This window comes from Schistocerca piceifrons, chromosome 1, assembly GCF_021461385.2.
Source record: "Schistocerca piceifrons isolate TAMUIC-IGC-003096 chromosome 1, iqSchPice1.1, whole genome shotgun sequence".
Lineage (NCBI taxonomy): Eukaryota > Metazoa > Arthropoda > Insecta > Orthoptera > Acrididae > Schistocerca > Schistocerca piceifrons.
The window spans coordinates 735,236,022-735,258,165 of record NC_060138.1 but is presented as its reverse complement, the minus strand read 5'-3'; the positions used below and the strand labels follow the sequence as shown (position 1 = coordinate 735,258,165).

Here is a 22,144-nt window from a genome sequence, read left to right as displayed (position 1 = left end):
GGTATGTGCCAAGAACAGCACTAGAAGGTCAAGGACATGCAGAACATGGGATGCCAAACCGTGATAATTGCTGAATCCCCAGTTATTGGTGAAGTCAGTTATGGCACCTTGTGTGTCTGTTGCAGAGTACACTGGTCTTATGTGGAGCACATCTGCACATGTGAAGAAGGTGAACACTGCAGTGAACAAGCCAGAGCAGATGGCAATTGAACACCTGACATGCAGAAAAACTAAACTCTCAATGGTATTGTCCATCCCCCTCCCCATGTGCACTGAGACATTGTGTCACAGATGGAGTAGGTGAAGATGGAAACTCACTTCTGTCACCCAACACATGGATCACAGCCTCCTAGGAGATGTCTGCAGTCCAGGAAAAGCTCCGTCCAAAGAATGCAATGCAAGTCCTCATGGATCCCCAGAAGCAATGGACAGAAAGACTGAGAACGGAACTGGAGAACCCCAACAACCTCCCAGAAGAAGAGCCTGTCTTTGACAGTACATTCCCATACCCTGTGATGCAAACTTTGAACAGAATGAGGGGGAACTGCCATGTTGCAAGACCAACATACTGTTGCTGGGCCGCCTCCTGGAGAGAGCCGATGTTTTAAGTGAATGTGGTGAGGTACAAGATCCAAACCACTACAGTGCCACCTGTTGGATGAATCTTGCCTAATATAAGACCATTTTGCAGATGGTCTCTGGAAACAACTTGTTTAGATGGAAATTTTATACATGGTATAGTTCACAACACAGCTGTGATTAGAAGTGTGCAAGTGACTATATCAGTCATACACACTGCACAATGACAAACATTCACTATATCCTGTTTAGTGCACCATACATATTCATCACTACACACTTAAAAACAGCATTATTTTGCATCCCTTCAAAGGCACAGATATTGAATCTGGTCACTGAAGAGCTGCAAAGTTTGTTACATCAGCATACAGCACGTATTTCTTTTTTGTTTCCCAGGTACCTAAACCTTTTTACCTCAACACTGGTGGTCACAGGATGCCACAAAAGCAATCCACGGTGCAGAACAGAACGAAAAAGTGGAACATCAAAATATATTTCAACGACAGTTATCTAATTGATGCATATTCCAATCAAAGTCACTTGTATGACCCATCCAAGGTGTAAACTACAAGAGTTTCATTGTTGTGCAAACATACCTGGCTTATGTGCAGCAACAGTTCCTTATCCTGCTAACCAATGCATCACCTAACAAAATTACTTATTCAAATTTCCACTTAAAGTATCCTGAAGTTCACCTTTAAAACATATCCACTCGTTTTTTGTTATTTAAATCATGAAATACAATTTGAACCAATATGAAGTTAAGGAATCAGTTAAAAAACCTGTAATTTTCATGGTAAAATTAAATATCAGGCAATAGAGCTCTTAACACTTTCATGGTGATTGTTACAGTTGTAATTTTAATCATGAGCTACTGGATTAAACACACTTACCTAGTGGCACGTGGGATCAACCTTTGCGCTGATGATGACCGTGGTATGTCAATGACATGGACTCCACAAGATACCAAAAGCAGTGGGGAATGATCTTGATTCTTGACTGTTTAACAGCAGCCTACAACTCACACAGATTGGCCCGAGCTGGATCCAAATCCTGCACATCTTGCTTGTCGACTTCTCAAATTCACTCAACACGACTGAGGTGAGGTGACCAGGGAGCCACACAAGCACCACTCATCCATGGAGTGTTCTGCTTGTCAAACCATACTAAGATCATTCAGGAGTGATTATGTGATGTTATCAGTTTCTTGTGGCATGCTGTACATACTCCAGCCACAAGAGAAATCATTTACAAAAATTCATGATATGGTAATCAAGGTTGCCAAATAAAAAAATCATGAGAGTGCTGGGACTGTACACATCTCAACTGAGTGAGTGCATAATATACAACATGGAGAATTGGCTATGAAGAAGTTGTGTGCGATGTGGGTGGCAAATTGCTCCCAGCTGACCAAAAGTACATCTACAACAATATTTCAAAACAACATTTGTTGAAGTTTAATCACAATCCACAAGACTTTCTGCACCAATTTGTAACTGTTGAGTGAACTTGGAGCCATCACTTCACACCCAAGTCAAAATGGCAGTCACAACAATGGACAATAGCTAGTGAAAGTGCACTGAAGGCAAAGAACATTTTGTCAGGTGGTGGATGGTGACCCCTGATTTTTTTTGGGGGGGGATTCCCAAGGAACAACCCTTATAGATTTCCTGTACAAAGGTAGAACCCTAATTGGATCCTATTATGCTTCACTGTTGGAGCATTCAATACTTGCGTGGCTAAAAAAGGTCTTTAAGTGCAAAGAAGTGCTCTGTCACCAGGATAATGCACCATGCCATACATCAGTGACAACACTGGCAAAAGCACATGAATTGGGCTTTCCTCATCTACCCTACTCACCAGACTCAGTCCCAAGTGACTTCTTCATGTTACTTAACTTGAAACTTTGCCCTACTGGGAAGAAACATTCATCGGAAGAGGAACTGATAGTTGCAATCAATGAGTTTTTTCAGAGTCTGCCAGAACCAATATTTCTGATGGGATGAAAAAACTGGAGGATCACTGGACTAAGAGTTTATCCTTCAAAGGAGACTACATCATGAACCAAGGTGGGTAAGGCGAGTTGGTTACAGAACAAACATTTTTCCCTGCTTTTTTTACCAGACACATAAGCCCACCCTTGTGTATGGTGCACCTTGCCCACCCTCCACTGACTGCTGTCCTGGCAAGTAGTACAATGTTCAATGATATTCCAGTCACATGACATATGAAACTATTCCACTCACTATGGTGACAGGAGTGCCCTTTTTCTAACACAGCAGCTATCTACTACAAAACCTTACGTGTGTACACTAATGCTGACATAAAACTAAGTTCTGGCCAGAATGATCATCAGCATCTACAATAGAGCTTTTTTTCCCTCTCTCAATGTAATGGACATCAAATATAGGAAAGTGATTTTTTGTTAACTCATCCTAACATACAATGCCGTTTCAGTTACCTGCATATCAAAATGGCAAGGACTTTACATAAATGGGTACTCTGTCCTAACAAACACATTTGACACAAAATCACCTTGCAGGTATAGAACTATCAGATGATTTAAGTTTTCTCAGCCAAGGACTTGTTGATATGGTTCTCAGGCATTACTTCACATGTATCTTGCACAAACTCATCTTCATTAGAAGAGATTATGCAACTGCTAGTGTAATCCCACAACGCCACTTATGCGCTAGTATGCGGCAGCCATGTGAACCACAGAAACTTTGGGAGAAAGAGCAGTTAACACAGTAGCAAAGCCGAATTTCCTCAATGCAAGAGTACCCATATTAAGGGGCAAGGGGGGGTCCACCACCCCCTCCCCAGTTCTTGAGGAAAGGAAAAAATGTAGCCTAGTCAGGTGTTTTTCTTTCAACAAAACGATTTAAAAGTTGGTATTATGCTGGTTTTTAATGGGATCGGAACTGGAACTTTTTTATGGCTTCTTACAAGATGCTATTCGTCTTTCAAAGTATTAAAAATATGCCATACCCCCGTGCCTTGCCACTCTATAAACTACTGTATTAGCCCTTGCCTCAATGTAGTTACACCCAACCCTAAGTGGTGCATTCTTATAACAGCTGCTCTTTTGCATAGTAGTGATGACTTATTCATCATGCACAACGCTAATTTCCCAGTCGGAGGACGAAGTTGTGAAAAAGAAATTACTGTTACACTGCCATTTTGTTTATCTATTGATGACCAATGTAATCCCATTCACCATTTGCTGTATTTTGGTACCTTGCTACCACCAGCATGCATTAGGTACAGTAAATCGCACAAGCTACATATGTTTCTGGTGTAAATTGTGTCTTTCTTTTGTGTGCATGATTTGTATGGCCCTTTTCTGCACACACATAAAATCTTATTCACACTACTGTCATTGAAGAATTGTGCTCAACACAACAGAGCAAAACTTGTACTTGGGTGAATGGTAATGCTTTTCCAGTCTTTTCAATCTTCAGAAATGACCAGAAACATTTGGTAGAATAATAACACTCTCCAAAATTTGGATCTTATATTTGATTCCTAGGAGTAGGTAGGAACACAGGTGGAATTTGTATCTATTGATATCCTTGTTGGAACAATCTTGAGTTGGCGAAATACACAAATTGGCAGAACACTGGAAGGAAACCTAAAGATTCAAATTGTGAAATTTTTTGCTGCTATTACAATGTGATCACACTGAAATGAGACCAGGGTTTATCATCTTGCCAAACATAAGGTATCAGAAACATTTGATCATACTATATGCTGGATTAAGGCGAGAAATTTTTTATTTCACTGCTGCAATGCAACTGCCATTTGTTGTCCCCTGCTTAAACTGATCACGAAACAATATTTTATTTCTGGTTCACTGAGAAGCAACATAATCTTTATAGCTCTCTTTCTGGTGATAGCGGTTGTATTACTGTAAAGAGAAAAAGTATTCACCATCATCTGATTGCTAACTACTTTATCTCCTATAAGTTTTGAGGTAATTGTTAAGTTTTTAATTAATTATTTATCTTTGCCTTACAGCTGTAGTATTTTCCTTGCCAGACGCAATGACAATCATGGTGTCACCTGTATTCAACAGTATGACTGCATTTCATTTTGGTTAAGGTCATGTTATTTTCCGTTCTATAAAAAATGTCCTCTGTAGCCTGTTTTGATAGATTGCACATCCCTCTTATGATATTTACAACAATACCTTCGGTAAAATGTGTTAACTGGAATTATGAAACTGCTATCCTTGCAATGTGATGTCACTGCAATATGATGATACTCTCTGCAAGAAAGATTTGAAGCTCTCCTGGAAATATTCAAACCTAACACTGTTGGAATTTTCTTTCTGAAACCAACTTGCTTACATTAAAAGTGTTTATAGCTAGGCCTATAATTGTTAATAATATATATTATAATAACCATTACTTGTTATTATAATATTAGTATCAGGTTGTTATGGTTTTATACTACATTCACAATGTGCATTACAAATATGAATTATTTCAGCTTTAATGATAGTTGAGGAAAGAAGCTTCAGCTAAAGGAACACCCAAGTCTCATGAGTTTTAATCATCATTGAAACGTTCAATTTAATTGTTGCAGCTAAGTTAAATGAAGAGTGTCATTGAGTAGTACTCTGGTAAACAAAGAAACATCAAAGTTGACCAGGATGTCATTTGGTCCAAGTTTTAGTTTCTTCAGCTTCTCAGTGAAATGTCCCGAGACCTTAATGTCCTTCCTAGAAAGTGTTCTGAGGAGCAATGGGTACTCCACCTGTTATATAAGAAGTGTAACAGAGTCAATTACTTGACGAAGTGACAACAGGAAAAGGAATGTCGGGTAAGGCCTGTTTTCTTTGTATGGGTATTGATTGTTGTTTGCTGCACAGTGTCTATGTTTCCTCTTATCAATATGTATGATGGCCAATTCATTCCATTGCTGGTGTTACTCTCCTATAAGGTATAATTAATAACCTGCTCTTTGTGACACAGTATGCCCACATTCTCACTAAAGGCCTTTAAAGATTTCATAATACTTCTTGAAGATGTCTGTATTCCTCCCTGGAACACACTATATTTGAAATATTCACAACCAATAAACACATGTTAGGTCTTTCAGAGAGATTTTGACAAATGTATTGAAGAACTTCGATCATGTTGGAGTAGGTGTGGGCCAGCAACTTCTCTATGTGCTGTAACTATTAATTGCACATTTTTGACATGGTTTTCAAATCTTCGAAATGCCATTTTTGACTATGTTATGATGATCTGAAAAAGGGTCTCTGTCCAAATCTAGTCACTGAGCGAAAAGAACGTAAAATTTGCAATTTTTGGACTGGTTTCTGTTGTACTGAACTGTATATAAATTGTTTGGTGATTTCTCCATGCTCTGAAGTGCACAAACTAATGAAATCATTTCCTATAAAGTTATATACGTTTCTAAAATGATGATTAAAGCACTGATGCCAGTTTACAAGATGAGATAAACTAAAATACAAACTATTTAGTTGAGGCATATGCTACATCTAATTTATAGATCTAGCACAGGCAATGAAAACTTCAATTTAGCTGCATTGAACTACATTTGCAGTAACAAAAATATTTAGCAATGATAAAGAAATTAACTAACCTGTAATGTCTTTTCAACACTGGAGATTTTGAGCGTGACCTCAATGGATGATATCGTTTTTTTGTATATCGGCTATGGAGGTTGCGACGAGGTGGGGAATGTGTTGGGCTGCGAGAAGTGACAGTGGAACACTTCTTCACAGCTGACTGTAGTCTTTTACGACTATGCCAGGAACGTGATGGGCTTGGTGAGCTGCTACTGCCACCTCGTCTCGATTTTCTTTCATAATGCACAGCACGTGGCTTATATCTTAGAGGTGCACTGCTGTGCGGAGAACGTTTCAAACCTTTATGAGAGCTCAGCTGTTTTGTTGATGGAAATGGAAGAGAACGATTTGGAGAAATAGATGAAGATCTCTGATCATGTGTTTTAAGTGATGGAGATCTCTTCATACTTGAGCAGTGTGCAAGATAATCTAATGTTCTTAATGTTTTCTTTTTAGATTCGAGATAATCATCAGAAGAAAAAGAAGAGACATCGGACAGATCATCTTTTCCATTATCTTCTTTCTTTTTCTTATCATATCTCTTTTTTGTCTTTTTCTTCTTCTTCCTCCTGTTTTTCCTTCTTTCTTTCTTATAGTCAATGTCATTTTCACTTAATTCTGCTGTGACAGCCTTGTCAACTGATTCTACACGTGGTGGAGATGTCATGCTATCAGGGGAAATGGCTTCGAGAGAATCACATGCTTCAAGAGCTTCCAGATTTTGAATTATACTCTTAACCAGGATAACCTAAACAAAAAGAGAAAACAAAATAAGGAAGGAATGTAGATCTTACAGTCTGTAGACAGAATTTTATGCACAGTTCATAAATTTTTTACGTAATTTGAATCAAAGTTAATTTATTTTGGATGTCACACTATGTAAATGAATAATGACCAAGTAGTTCCTTCATGCTTTATATTTTACTACTTGATACAAACTTCACAGAACAAGAAATTATGAATACCCAACCATCTGTACAATTAATTAATCTTATATTGAGACACAAAATTTTTGTTGGTGAAATCTATGAATAATAAAGAAACAATTTAGGAGCTATTTCATGCATTCACCTAGCAGTAAAGAGAAAGATACATAGGAAGGGTGAAGAAAGATCAAAAATAATAATGCACAGGCAAAGCATGAAAACCTAATATCTGATTACCTCTTCAATATCACTCGATGGCCTGCGAGATAATCTTTGTTCATCAAGTGGTGATCTCCTCTCAAAAATAACTGTTTCACAACTAGAAAGAGATGCCTCTGACGAAGCATGTTTAAGAAGTGCAGTTGATTCATTTTCTGATACGGCTGCTTCACTGTCCTCAGGTACCGGCTCTGGAACTTCCTCCTTAAGAATGGTACCTACCTGAAACTAATTTCACAGAACTTACAACTTCGTATTCTGTAAACTGTCCATCATTGTCTCAGAAAAATGCTATGCAAGGTTGAGCATGGCAGAAACAAAAATAAGTAAAAACAATGTTAAAACTTCTGGTGTGCATACTGACTGCAAATCACATATTACAGATCTTTTATGTTGCATAAGATTCGTAACATTTGTTCTGCATATTACTGCTGACTTCAATGATGAAAGTATCTAAATATCAGCTTATGTTGCTCAATTCCATTCATTACTGTCATTACTGTCATCTGGGACAATATTCTCCATCAATTCTACACCCAGACACAAAGTATTTATTGCAAGCAAGCTAAAACTTCTCACATTGTTTATTTTTACACATAAAATGAAAAAGTTTGAAAGGATCAGAAGTTGACATCTTAACTGAACTGAACCTAAGTACCTATAAAGGAAAAGTTACATTCTGGAATGTGAAGAAGACATATTTTACTCCACTCCTTTCCATAAGTAATCTCTGGTTAGCTGGTAATAACCATTACCTACAAAACATTACAAACAACTATTGCATTCAGTGGATCCAGCAATGCTGAAATGGAGGACGTATTGGTACTTTGCTCACAAGAACAGCACAAGCCTGCTAGCCCACAAGTGCAGTGCCAACTGCAGGATCCCCTGGAAATGTCAACAAGCTGCCAGTGATACGTGGTTACTACCATTCATGAGAAGGTAAGTGCTACTCTTACTGCATGAGTCTGCTTTTATGTTTTTGAAATAAGATAAGTGAGCAAGAGGATTTTCGGATGTATTTTTTACTGCGTTTCAATTCAATCAACAAAGTGTCAATGTACTGAACTACAATAAACAAGGTTAGGGCAGCTAGCTGCAGTCAGGAGGTTAGACAGAGGGTGGGGGAGAAGGAGGAGCATCTTTTCAGCCCAGTAACCAAAATAAAATAAAATAAAATAAAATGGTGTTCAGCCCACAATGCAGCATTAGAAATTTATTGAAAAACTACCCAAGGATTCCTTATTGAAATTAGTGAAATTATTTTAAAGTGAAATTAATTACTAAACCAAAGATAGCTGACTTTTATTATTTGTGAAATCAGCTGCATAAGAAAGACAGTAAGTTAGTCCGGTCAGAAGATTGTACATGGGTAATTTCCCACATTAAGATAGCGCTTCTTGAGTCAGCATGCCGCCTGGCCGACATACAATGCACGACATCACCAATGTTAATAACTTGTGCTTCCCATCAAAGAGTCAGGGAGTTCTTTCCACAAATCATAAAAAAGGGATGAAACATCTAAATGAATATGCTTGCTATGCACAAATTACAAGACAGTAAAATTGCTGAGACAAAAAAAGAGGTGCTCCCCCACCATCCACCTGAGACAAAAGAATTGTGGTGTTGTAAAGAGTAAATTTATATTAATGACTAACAAAAAACTTTTTAAAGAATTAATTCAGCCTGTAATATTGTTACCAGAGAAGACACCCACGTGTGTCTGAACAGGCTGGTGCAAGTTTTCAATAAGATGTCACTTTGGTGATTTCGTGTCACTAGCTTATCCCAACAATCTTAGCAGGAAAAGGGGATCTACATTTTCACATAGAACCCAAACCACATGTTGAATTTTCAAATTCTTCAAATCACTGAGATGAAGGTAAGGTTGAAGAAGATTGAAATATTTCATGGTCTGATTGGGATTCAATATCTCAACCTTTTCGTTCCTAGGTACACACTTTATCACTTGGCCCAAAATCAACAATCTACAACCAAATTATGTGTAAGCTAATAAACAAACAAGCCAATGCAAAATAATTCTCTCTGTTTACTACAGGCTTGGATCCAGCAATCATTTCCCTAAGTGATCTGATCTTACGAGGAGACCTTACGGACTGGCCCTATTTGATTTTCTTCATACTTATAGAATTTGTACAGCAAGAATCCTTCATCCTCCTCCATCTTCTAGAGCCATCACAGTAGGAAATTTGGAGTGTGTGTGTGTGTGTGTGTGTGTGTGTGTGTGTGTGTGTGTGTGTGTGTGTGTTTGTGTGTGTCACAAATTTGTGAGTCTGGGTATGTTTTATGGATGGCATTTGGACTGCTATGACTATTATGCAATTCACAATTAAGTGTCTGGCAGAGGATTCACAGAAGCACTTTCACTCTATTTCTCCATTCTTCATCTCTAGAACTGCGTGCAGGTAGAACAAAGATTTAAATCTTTCTGTACAAACTCTGATTCCTCTATTTTTCCCCCTAGATAGCTGGGTCTCAACAAAATATTTTCATATTTGGAGGAAAAAGATGGAGATTGAAATTTCACTAGAAGATCTCGCCACAGTGAAAATTGCCCCCCCCCCCCTTTACTGACCGCCACCCCAACTTGCATATTATGTCTGTGACATTCTCTCACATATTTCACAATTATACAGAATGAGCTGCCCTCCTTTGAACTTTTTCAATGCCCTCTGTGAACCCTATCTAGTAAGGATCCCATATCACGCAGCAATATTCCAGAGGATGGACACGTGTAGTCGAGGCAGTTTTGTTTGTACGCTTGTTGCAGCTTTTAAGTGTTCTACCAATAAATTACAGTCTTTGGTACACTTCTCCAACAGTATTATATATTTGATTGTTCCAATTCAAGTTATTTGTAACTGTAATCCCTAAGTATTTAGTTGAATCCACAGCCTCTGGATTTGAGTGATTTTTTGTGTAACTGGAATTTAGTGGATTCCTTTTAGTACTCATGTAGATAACTCCACATTTTTCATTATTTAATACCAATTATCATTTTTCACAACATACATATACTATGTCTAAATCATTCTGCAATGGATTGTTGCATCTGTTGATGAGACAATAAATGTCACCGCGAGAATGATATTTTCCGAATTCGTGCTGAGTATGTATCAACAGATTGTTGTATCTGTCACGTCTGTGGTGGAGTGAAGGTTGTGGTGGTATCATTGTTGAGTATAAAACACGCAGTTCTGAAATTTGTGTGCATGCACGCATCTGCTTCTGTGCGCGTGTATGCACCCCTGATTTCTATACAGTACCTCTACCTCATCTTAAGTATGCCTGCAATTCTGTATGTCTGTTTATGTGTATGAGTTATCATATACCACATCTTTCATTTCTGTGATGTGCTGGAAATAATTGAAGCAGAAGTATTAAATATCAGTACTGTATTAGAATGCATCTCTAACTGCTTGCAGAAAAAAAATTGCCCACAAGAGCTCATTTACATCAATTTCCTCCTGTATAATAAATTTCTTCATCATGTGTATCCAGTCTTATTTTGTATTTTATACTTCTGGTTTAGAACCTCTGGATGCAACATATGCATAACATTTACACTTCTCCTGTGGTCATCGCAAATTTGTGGAGAGAAAGGCTGAAATACTGGCAATGCCACTCAAGTGTGATCTTATATTATGTCCTTCATCACTGAGAGTGGTATTTTTGTTGATATTCATTCCCATTTTACTGTCACAGTTACTGCTCATACTTTATTGTCTTCAAGAATGGAACTTTAATGCACACTTTCCTATCTGTTCTGGATGTTGGCAACCATCTTGGCAGTGCTTTCCCTGTCACTTGCAGCAGCTCTAAAAAGCTCTTTAGATGTTTTAGAGGGTCACGTTCTGATATTCTTAGGTGAGGATATTCTTCTCTGGCCAATGCTTCTCTTCCTTGGTATTTTTCCTTGCAGGATGGTCTGGAGGAGATGGTAACTGTCGCTGTTCCGCATGATGTGTCCCAGGTAATGGAGCTTTCTTGCTTTCACAGTGGCCAGTACTTCTTTCTGTTTCTTCATTCTTCGTAGAACCTCGACATTTGTGATATGTGCTGTCCACAGTATTCTTAACCTTCTCCTTTAAGCCAATGATTCTGTCAAGTGTCCATGTTTCAACATCATAGAAGAGGGTGGAAAATACATAGCAGCGTAGAAGTCTGATCTTAGTCGGCATTGTTAAGACATGATTTGTGAAAAGGTTGCTCATCTTATTGAAGACAGCCCTGGCTTTTCCAATTCGAGTTCTCGCCTCATCAGAAAGATCCCACTGGTCATTTATTGTAGTGCTATGGTACCTGTATTTATGTACTTGCTCTATGTGATTTTGGCCTATCTTAATGTGGCATGCAGGGACTCTGTTTTTACTGCTTCTTGTTGTTTTCATTTCTTGAGAGTTGACATCTAGACCATATTCAGAGCTTTTTTGTGCAAGTTTATCACAAGGTACTGCAAACTATCCTCACTATCAGAAAATATTATTGTGTCGTCGGCATTTCAGATGTTGTTGATATATTTTCCGTTTAAGAGCAGTCCCACCTTTACTTCATCAAGAGCTTCCTTAAAGAAGTGTTCTGAATAGATGTTGAAAATCAGTGGAGATAATATACAACCCTGCCTTACACTTCGTAGAATGTCTATTTCTTCTGTATTTCCTCTGTTCAGCCTCACAGAAGCCGACTGATTCCAATATAGGTTCACAATTATACGTAGGTCTCTATCATGCAAACCAACGCTTCTTAAAACGTCAACAATCTTCTGGTGTTTTACTGTATCGAAAGCCTTCTGATAATCAATAAAGCCGGCATAAATGTCCCATTCACAGCTTTGCACCTTTGAAATGGTACCTGGACACTAAATAATGCTTCACATGTGCCAAACGCATTTCTGAAACCAAACCATGTAGAAGAAACTTGTTCTTCACAGATCTTGTAGATTCTTTGGTGAATGAACCTCAGAAATATCAAGTTTCATATCAGCGCACACTCCGCTGCAGAGTGAAAATCTCATTCTCAGAAATATCTTTCGAAAGTGACTCATGAGGCCGAAGGTCCTGTATTCACCACAAGTCTTAGTTCCGGGCTTTTTGGGCCATGTAATAAAATTCGGATTTAAGCCATTCCCGTGGAATGTTACCCGAGTTGTAGATGTCACTGAATATTGCAGTCAACCATTTTAAATTATCCTCACAGAGCAGCTTGAGAATTTCGGCATTCACATTGTCAGGACCAGGTGATTTACCTTCTTTCATTCCATTTATCACATCTTGTACTTCTTCCAGCAGAATTCTAGGTCCTGTTTAGCAAATATATTTGAGGAAGTTCTGGGCAGTTGTCATAAAAAGAGTTGTTTTATGTACGTTTTCCACATTTCTTAAAGTTCACCTTGTCCAACTATTATTTTTCTTCATTATTCGCCAACCTGTTTCCTGTCGTTTTTCTGTAATTTCCTGTCACTTCCCTGACTTTTTTATGAATATTAAAACAGTCATGTTTCAATTGTAATTTCTCTATTTCATTGCACTGTTCCTGTATTTCTCTTTCCTTAGCTTCTCGTATCCAATTCCTGATCTCCTTGTTGATATTCTTGTATTCATCAGGATTACTTTTCACTTTCCTCCTGTCCATCATTTTAAGTATCTCTTCAGTCGTCCATGACTTCTTTTTGGTGACACTGGATTTCAAATGATCTTTAACTGATTACACTACAGAGTATATCTTTTTAATTTTCTCTTCGGTGCACAAGTTCCCGACACAGACTTTAGTTCATTATTAAGATGGACTCCTGCAGTTTCTCTGACGGAAGATTCTTTCAGTTTGTGGATATCATACTTTTTGAGTTTTTTCTTTTGAACTGTCTTCATTCTGATTTTAAGGACACCAACTAGGGGAATGCAGGCTGAGTTAATGTTGGAAACTGGATAGGCTTTCACCGAGGGGCAACTGTTTCTATATCTTTGATTTATCAAAACATAATCAATCTGATTCCGGGTAATATTTTCGTCTGAATCTCTTGGGGACTTCCAGGTGTAGAGACGTCTGGGTGGTAGTGTGAAGAATGTGTTAGTTATTAGGAATCTCCACTCTCCTGCAAATGCACTGAGTAGTTCGCCTGTCTCATTCCTTTCACTAAGACCATAGTGACCTATAACGTCGCCTTCGGATCTCCTTCCTATTTTGGCATTAAAATCTCCCACAATCATCATAAGATCTTTCTTCGGTAGTTGTTGCTAAACACCTGAGATTTGGGAATAAAATTCTGCAACTTCTTCATCACTAGGGTCTGTTGTTGGAGCGTAGACCTGAATAATGTTCAGTTGTCCGCGTAGAGCACTTATTTGGAGTAACATCACTCTCTCTGAAACAAGTACACAATTAGTGACACATTCTGCAATTGCTTTCGATACTATAAATCATACTCCAGACTTATACTGACCTTTAGATGTTACTGAGTAGTAAATTCTGTGTTCATTGATGTTACAAGAACCTGAACCTGGCCATCACATTTCACTAATGCTCATAATCTTAATGCTCATTCTTTCCATTTCTTTGATTGCATTGTTGATTTTTCCAGCCTAAGTCATCGTCTTCACATTCCATGTACTTATCTTTATACTATCTTTCAATGATAATCTCTTCGTTGTGACAGCTCCCAATCTCAAGTATGCACAATTTTTTATACGTGCCCATCAATATTGTTCTACATGCTCCTGTTATTGAAATTATGAAGTAGGTGTTTCTCTGTTGTTTCACAAGGCACATAGCTGCATTTATGACTTTCAGAGTTATTATTTTAGTAATTTTAACATTTTAACAGGCACTATGTTACAGACAGCAACAGAAATTCCCAAAGAAGTCTATATTGAGCCCATGGGTTCCATGTCAGCAGCTGTGGGGGGAATGGGATGCTTAGGGGTGTGTTATATGTAAATGGGGGTCAATGAGAGAGAATCCCATTTAGGTAGGTCATAACCAATCTTCCAAATTATTCTCACACAGCTGGATCTTGCTCCCATGTACGTCACTATTCCTTTTATAGGCTACGAGAGGGGGTGGAGCAACTCTTATTTTTGCTTGCAGCATTCCATAAAATACTTATCCTCTGGTCGTTATCTGAGGTGTGGAAAGAGTATCTGGTGCTGCCTGCCATGGGCCAGGAACAGTTTTGTCACTCATCAAGAGGTGTATTAATTTGTGACACAAAACTGCACAACAATCAGTTCAATCACTTCACAACTGCTAAATACTTAAGGCTTTGGGTTACATCTCTGAGGTTGGCAGTTGCTGGACACAAAGCATGAGCGGGCCAAAGTCAATCAACTTCTACCAACTTCTTCTGTCAATCCAGAACTAGGAAGCCCTCCATCTCTTTGTGGAGAGAAGTACCATAGAATTAAGGTTAATCAACGTCATGTTGTTTGTGAATGTCAGAGAACAATAAGTAAATTATTTTTTTATCACATTTTCCTTTTGTAGTTCCTTCAATTGTGTAGAAAGACATCAGTCATACTTAAGGCTGAGAGAATTGACTCATTGCTATGTTTTGTCACATTTACCTAAGTAACTTAATTTATTCTAAAAAGGCCTGAATGTAAAAATAGGCGTAGACAGTAAAATGTCGATTATTTGAAGTTTGACTTCAATCCATCACTGTTCGACAAAATATTACCTACGGGCCTTTTATGCAACAAACTGTTAAGCAATGCTGCTATGGAACCAACCAAGTTGGAGGATCATCTGAGCAGGTGTCACTCTGATAAAACAGGTAAGGATCTGAAAAGCTTTCAAATAGTTAAAAAAAGAACTTCAAATTGAGACCCACTGTGGACAATACATTCACTTCAACATCACAAAGAGACAATGATACTTTGAGGGCATCTTACAATATCTCACTGCTTACAGCAAAATCTGCAAAACCACATAGTATCAGGGAAAGGTAATTTTGCCAGCCATTAAAGAGGTTCTACAAGCTGTTTTAAACAAACTTGCTTATGATACAGGGTGCCTACTCAAAAGAATTCTTTTGAGCAACAACAAAGCTCAAAGATGAATTGACAAAATGAGTTATGATACTGTAAGCATCTTATGTAATTATCTGCAAAAAGAAATATTTCTAGATATAACTCGATGAGTCAACTTTACCTGGTAATTGTTATTAGCAGATGTTTATTTTGAGATTAAACTGCAGTTACAAGGTGAAAGACTAAATATGATAAAAACATAAACCATCATTTCAGTTTTTCTTGCTAGAGCTAAACTATTGGGAGAAAATAATGGATGGCATGAATTTTCTCCGTTTCCTAATTTGTCACAGTCAACTGTCAGGTTGATGACATTTCATCCTACATTCAACATTTAAATGTGCTTCACAAGGCTATGAAATTGGGTTTGAGGATGTTTTTACTACTGAAATACCACAAAGATTTATTAATCTGTACAGGGTTATTGAAGAAACTGATGTCATATTACAACAACTGACAGAAGTAAGCACTATTGAGGAAATTAAGGTGTAGTTTAGAATGGGATATGAGCAATTCTGGCTTCAGAGAGAGATACCTGTTACTTATCCTGTGTTACATACTACTGTGAAAAAGTTTTTTATAGCTCTTCCATCTTCATATCTTGAAAGGGTTTCAGTGTCATATTCAATACAGATTGGAAATCATAGACTGTTGAGATTTTATGTTGAACTTAACAAAATTTAAGCCAAAGATTGTAAATTTGCTAATAAAGCATCAGGCTCATACTCCCCTCTAAAAAAAAAAATGCATTCTGTTTTGCTTAAAGTGATTAACACAACACATTTCTTTTAAGTTTCTCAATCCACATTTCTACTGTTCAACCTATTAAAGAGAGTAGCACTGTATCAGCTGTCCCAAAACACACATGAAGTTAATGAATTTGTACAAATTCATTATATGAAAGGCAGGAGGGATGCACCAAAAATGGAAAAATTTGGCACGTGGTCTTTGAGACAAAATGGTTTGGGGACCTCTGCTCTAGACAAGGAATAAGAAAGTAATTCAGTAAAGTCAAGCTTGAGAAACCCTTTGAGAGAGTTGTTTTCCAAGTTCAATGTCCTTAACAGTCCTAGAAAATTTTCTAAAACCATAATACAATTAGATAAACCTAAAAAAAAAAAAAAAAAAAATCTACTCACCAAGGGGTGGTAGGAGTAAACACACAAAAGTTTACAAAATGTGCAAGCTTTCCGAGCCAGTGGCTCATTCTTCTGGCGGAAGGGTTGAAAGGGAAAGATGAGGGATGAAACAAAAGGACTTGTGGGTTTTAGGACATCAGGAGGATTATGGTACAGTCGCAAACAACCACAGCTCAGGGGAGACTTACACGAGATGAGAAGGAAATATCATTTTTTCTGTTGGTTATCACTATTTTACTTCTTGTTATTCCTTTGCATGCACGAAAAAATACCAAACTTAATAATGTTTCATTTTCTGCAGTATCCTTCAGGGCATCTTATGTGGACATAATTGTTTGTTGCTCTGGCATTACAGCCTAGACCATTTTAGTCTTTGTCAAGGCAAGAATTTCACTGAATTCTGATTGTGAATGTATGCCTATTTATTTTTGGAGGTGGCAAAACCGTATAACTGCAAGCCATACTGATGTTCAATGCTCATGCATCACAGCTGGTATAACTAGACAACAACACCACTCACAGATCAAACTTTAAGTGTCAGAGATAAAATGTTGCAAGGATTGATTGTGAACTCACAAAGAACCACTCACCAAACTGCAAATCCACAATGATAATGAGTCCAGCTGTTCAGTGTTCGCACTAGTGGCTGTTGCAAGAATGCCACATAGTACAGACTCTTAATCAGAATTTCTAATGAAAGCAAAACTGTAAGCTGAGAGTATTCCATGAAAAGTCTACATGGATACCATCATCCCTGTTGATCAAGAAGTGTATCAATTTTATTTTGAATAATTCCTTCATCACAGAATCCCAAAAGGATGAAGCTGATACCAGTATTTGGACATTGTCATACTCTGTGGTCATGCAAGTAGAAACTGAATGGTCAGTCATTGCAGATTTGTTCAGTTGTAAGAGGCAGATATGCTGTCGGTGTTTAATGCAACATTCTTGTACAGTGCATACAAGTTGACACATATAACATTTACCATGCTGACATGGAATTTTATTGTTTTCCATCATTTGTAACAGAAGAATATCATCATTAACCATTATCAACAGTTCTCCAGCACCGTCACCTAAATGGTGGCAAGAAGGTATTTTTCACTTTATGTTTCTGGAAAGTTTTAAAGAAAACAGTTTTCAAGTCTGGAAGGAATGCTTTCCTTATTCTGTCACTGGTCTGGCATTTTAACCTGGAGATGACAAAATCTGTTTTTCCTAAATACAGCCTCTAAATATACCAGCTCATGAAGGACACTGCCAGCACTGAACAATACATGGACTCACTGTTTCTCTGCCAAACTGATATCCCTGCCATAGATCTAAAATATCTGGAATATCCTATAATTCTGTAAGTGAGAGGAGGTATTGCACATTCTCTATGCAAGAAGGCCATGCCTGGTAAAAAAAGCTGTGTTATTCATACAACTCTTCAAGTTAATTACTTCATTTTTACTATAGAGTCACTCTGGATTTACAATTTGTCTGTAGTTGTACCAGCTTAATAAGAAACTTTTTAATGCTTCAGGGCCTTTATGCAATCATTAGGTTGTTAGATATAGCTTGTTTAAAAATTTTAGATCTTAATACCATCATTTACATGGTAGCAGCTCTACACAGTTCAGTTCAAATAATAATATATCTGGCAGAAGTGGTCTCAAGGAGAATTCTGAACTTTCTCACACTTATTTTCACCAATTAGTGAAAGTGTTGATTATGAAAGAACTATATGCAATTCATTAAAATGGATGCAAAGAAGCATTTCGAATCCTGAATTCATTCAGAAATTTTCACCATCTGAAATAAATTAAGGGTCCTACACCAAATATAAAATATATTTTTAAGCACAAATACCAGGAAATTCACTAAGCTTAAAAAGTGGATGTATCATTTCTATTAATTACTTATTGGCTATATACAGCTCCTTGCTTAATATTCACATGCAGCTGGCAATAACACAAAGTGTCACAACTTGATTTCAAACCCTAATATGTAGATAAGACTGTATCTCGTAAAAGAAGGCTGACAAGGTAAATCTTTAATTTTTTTCATATTTACTGGAATCCCCAATTTTTCTCCTCTGTCAGCATGCAACTTGTGGAACCCTGTTCCATTCCACCAGAATACAGAGCACCTGCCCCCTCTGAAGCCAAGGGATCAATGTCTCCACAGAAATTATTTTTGTGCCTAATATTGCAGCTGTGTAATACCAATTAATTTGAAACATTTTTGTTATTGGCTGCAAATGCCTTTCAGAATCAACTGACTGTGCAGTCAATGCAAGAATACGAAAACCTCTGCAAGAACCGCAGATCCCCCCCCCTACAAGTATCAGTGTTTAATGAAGAAAAACAAAGATGTGTTAGCAGATGTCATTTCCCGATGTACGCAAGAAACGACGTGGAGATCACCATAAGTAAGAAGCAACATATTGTTAAAGATTTTTTTCTACCTTGAAAACAAATCAAATTGTAAACATATTTAATTACAGACCACTGATGATGTTTGACCTCAATAAAGTGAAATGCATCTGGTAAAAAAAAAAAAAAAAGACCACACCACCCACGCTTTTTCTTGCAACTGCAGCGACTGAATGAAAATACCCTAAACTATTCTGTAACTTTTCAGTGAATTCAATATGATACAGACACCAGATGGCAGAACAGTTAGGAAAGATACATTAACCATCGTCTTGTCTGCTACTTCTTTCACAGTGATCTTCACTAATTGCTTCAGCAGCTGTCTTCCCACTACAGTTGCCCTATTTTATGCAACTCTGAAGTCTGGGCTGGTATTTACCCAAGTCTAGAGATATACAACTGATGCTGTGTTCAGTCAGTACAAGTTATTTCATATATATGTACACTTCTTCAGAAGACTGGTCTGCCTTCATACCAATGAGAAGCAATCAAGGTGTGACTGCATGGTCTACCGTTTCACCAGGACACTTCACCTGCTCATAAAGCAGTCAAAACATCAATACCGGGTGCGTAAACCACACGCCCTATTTCTGAGGTAGTTTAAAAACAGTAAATCTTTCTTTGTTTCAGGTCTGGTTTGTGAATTGAGTGCTGAGGGTCACAGAGTTGCTGCTTAATTTTTGTCAAATTTGGTGTGCTTTCATTGTATCACTGTTGTCTGTCCAAGAAAAACTGGCATCAGTTCAGAAGAAAGCACAAACTCTGCTTTGGTATGCAAAAAATAAAACCACTGTTATGATGCAAAGCCAGTTTCATTCTGTTTACAAAATTTAGCACTAGATGCTAAGAGGTTAATAGCATGGCATGGGTAGGTTTTGAACAATGGCAGCACTTTGAAGCAGCACCCATGGGATCAGCATGTTGAGAATATCTGCCAAGCATTCCAAAAACAGTCCACACAAATTAACTCTTAAGGCTTCAAGACAACTTCAGTTGCCACATGCAACTGTTGATAACGTCCTCAGAAAGCTGTTGTGTCTGCACAGCTACATGGTGCTGATTCTGCAGACCATGAGACCCAATGATAAGCAACAGCGATATGATTCGCACGTGACATGCTTAACTGAATCAGCTGAAATCTACACTACTGGCCACTAAAATTGCTACACCATGAAGATGACGTGCTACAGACGCGAAATTTAACCGACAGGAAGAAGATGCTGTGATATGCAAATGATTAGCTTTTCACAGCATTCACACAAGGTTGGCACCAGTGGCGACATCTAAAATGTGCTGACATGAGGAATTTTTCCAACCGATTTCTCATACACAAACAGCAGTTGACCGGCGTTGCCTGGTGAAACGTTGTTTTGATGCCTCGTGCAAGGAGGAGAAATGTGTACCATCAAGTTTCCGACTTTGATAAAGGTCGGATTGTAGCCTATCGCGATTCCAGTTTATCATATTGCAACATTGCTGATCGCGTTGGTCGAGATCCAATGACTGTTAGCAGAATATGAAACGCCATACTGGATCCCAATGGCCTCGTATCACTAGCAATCGAGATGACAGGCATCTTACTGCATGGTTGTAACAGATTGTGCAGCCACGTCTTGATCCCTGAGTCAACAGATGGGGACGTTTGCAAGACAACAGCCATCTGCACGATCAGTTCGACGATGTTTGCAGCAGCATGGACTATCAGCTCGGAGACCATGGCTGTGGTTACCCTTTGTAATAGTACTTGAATTACATAACCATTACGGCAGCTCACCTGAACCTCTTGATACCAGCAATATTCTACTGTGTTTCTGTAAAGTAGTTAACATGTTTCTGAGACAACATTCAGATTTGATTTCATTAATGTAGAGGTACTTTGATACATCGATATGTTTATGTTGCAATGATATTATTCTTATGTGTATTCTTTCTTTTGTCACTATGATCTTTGACGTACTTGCAACTCTGATTTTTGGGCACGTAAGCGATTATTAGTTAGAGAGTCAGACCTTGAGAAAGTCAAGTCTTGGATGTCATGTTGGAAAGACGCATATTGTAGCCAGTTTACAAAATGTGAACTTTAACAGTGAGGAAGATGTTTTCAAGTATGTTTTGTACTGTGAAGTGATGTTTTGTGTGTTACGTGATATTGCAACAAAAGCAATAAAAAGGAAGTGTAACTTAAATACGGAGTGCCGGTTATTTTTTTACTTCACCATTGTGCTAACTTTGAAAGGTTTAATCTTCAAGAATGGTTTGTGAAGCGCATCTACAAAACTTTTGAGTATAGCAGAATAAAACTTAGGCCTCTTTGCATCCAAGCTTGGAATCATCACCACCTAGATTTTCAACGATTGAGCCATGATTTCACAATGAGACCAGCGTGGGAAACATGAAAAAATGAGTGCCTAGTTTATTCATTATTATATGAAATGACTTTATTAACTGTGCTCTAATGACACCTGCCACATAATAACTTAGTTGTTGCCCGAAAATGCAGTATTTAGCAGCGTGAGCAACACCACAATCATTATTAAATTTTGACCTTTGTTGTGGTAGGGTTGTTAGACCTTGATGCTACATCACAGACAGGAGTGCCTGCGATGGTGTACTCAACGACGAACCTGGGTGCACGAATGGCAAAATGTCATTTTTTCGGATGAATTCAGGTTCTGTTTACAGCATCATGATGGTCGCATCCGTGTTTGGTTACATCGTGGTGAATGCACATTGGAAGCGTGTATTCATCATCGCCATACTGTTGTATCGCCCGGCGTGATGGTATGGGGTGCCATTGGTTACAGGTATCGGTCACCTCTTGTTTGCATTGATGGCACTTTGAACAGTGGACGTTACATTTCAGGTGTGTTACAACCCGTGGCTCTACCCTTCATTTGATCCCCGCGAAACCCTGCATTTCAGCAGGATAATGCACGACCGCATGTTGCAGGTCCTGTAGGGCCTTTCTGGATACAGAAAATGTTCGACTGCTGCCCTGGTCAGCACATTCTTCAGATCTTTCACTAATTGAAAACGTCTGGTGAATGGTGGCCGAACAACTGGCTCGTCACAATACGCCAGTCACTACTCTTGATGAACTGTGGTATCGTGTTGAAGCTGCATGGGCAACTGTACCTGTACACAACATCCAAGCTCTGTTAGGCTCAATGCCCAGGCATATCAAGGCCGTTATTAGGGCCAGAGGTGGTTGTTC

The 22,144-nt window shown here is 38.2% G+C and overlaps 1 protein-coding gene across 1 annotated transcript in view; it reads right to left on the bottom strand.

Annotated features, from left to right (window-relative positions):
* The window catches only part of LOC124711366, a 104,204-nt gene extending 97,529 nt beyond the window's left edge, over positions 1 to 6,675 (bottom strand). The window contains exon 1 of the mRNA XM_047241412.1: positions 6,196 to 6,675. Coding sequence (XP_047097368.1) covers positions 6,196 to 6,587 — 392 coding nt within the window. The 5' untranslated portion in view covers positions 6,588 to 6,675. The remainder of the gene's footprint in view (positions 1 to 6,195) is intronic.
* Positions 6,676 to 22,144: the final 15,469 nt, after the last annotated feature.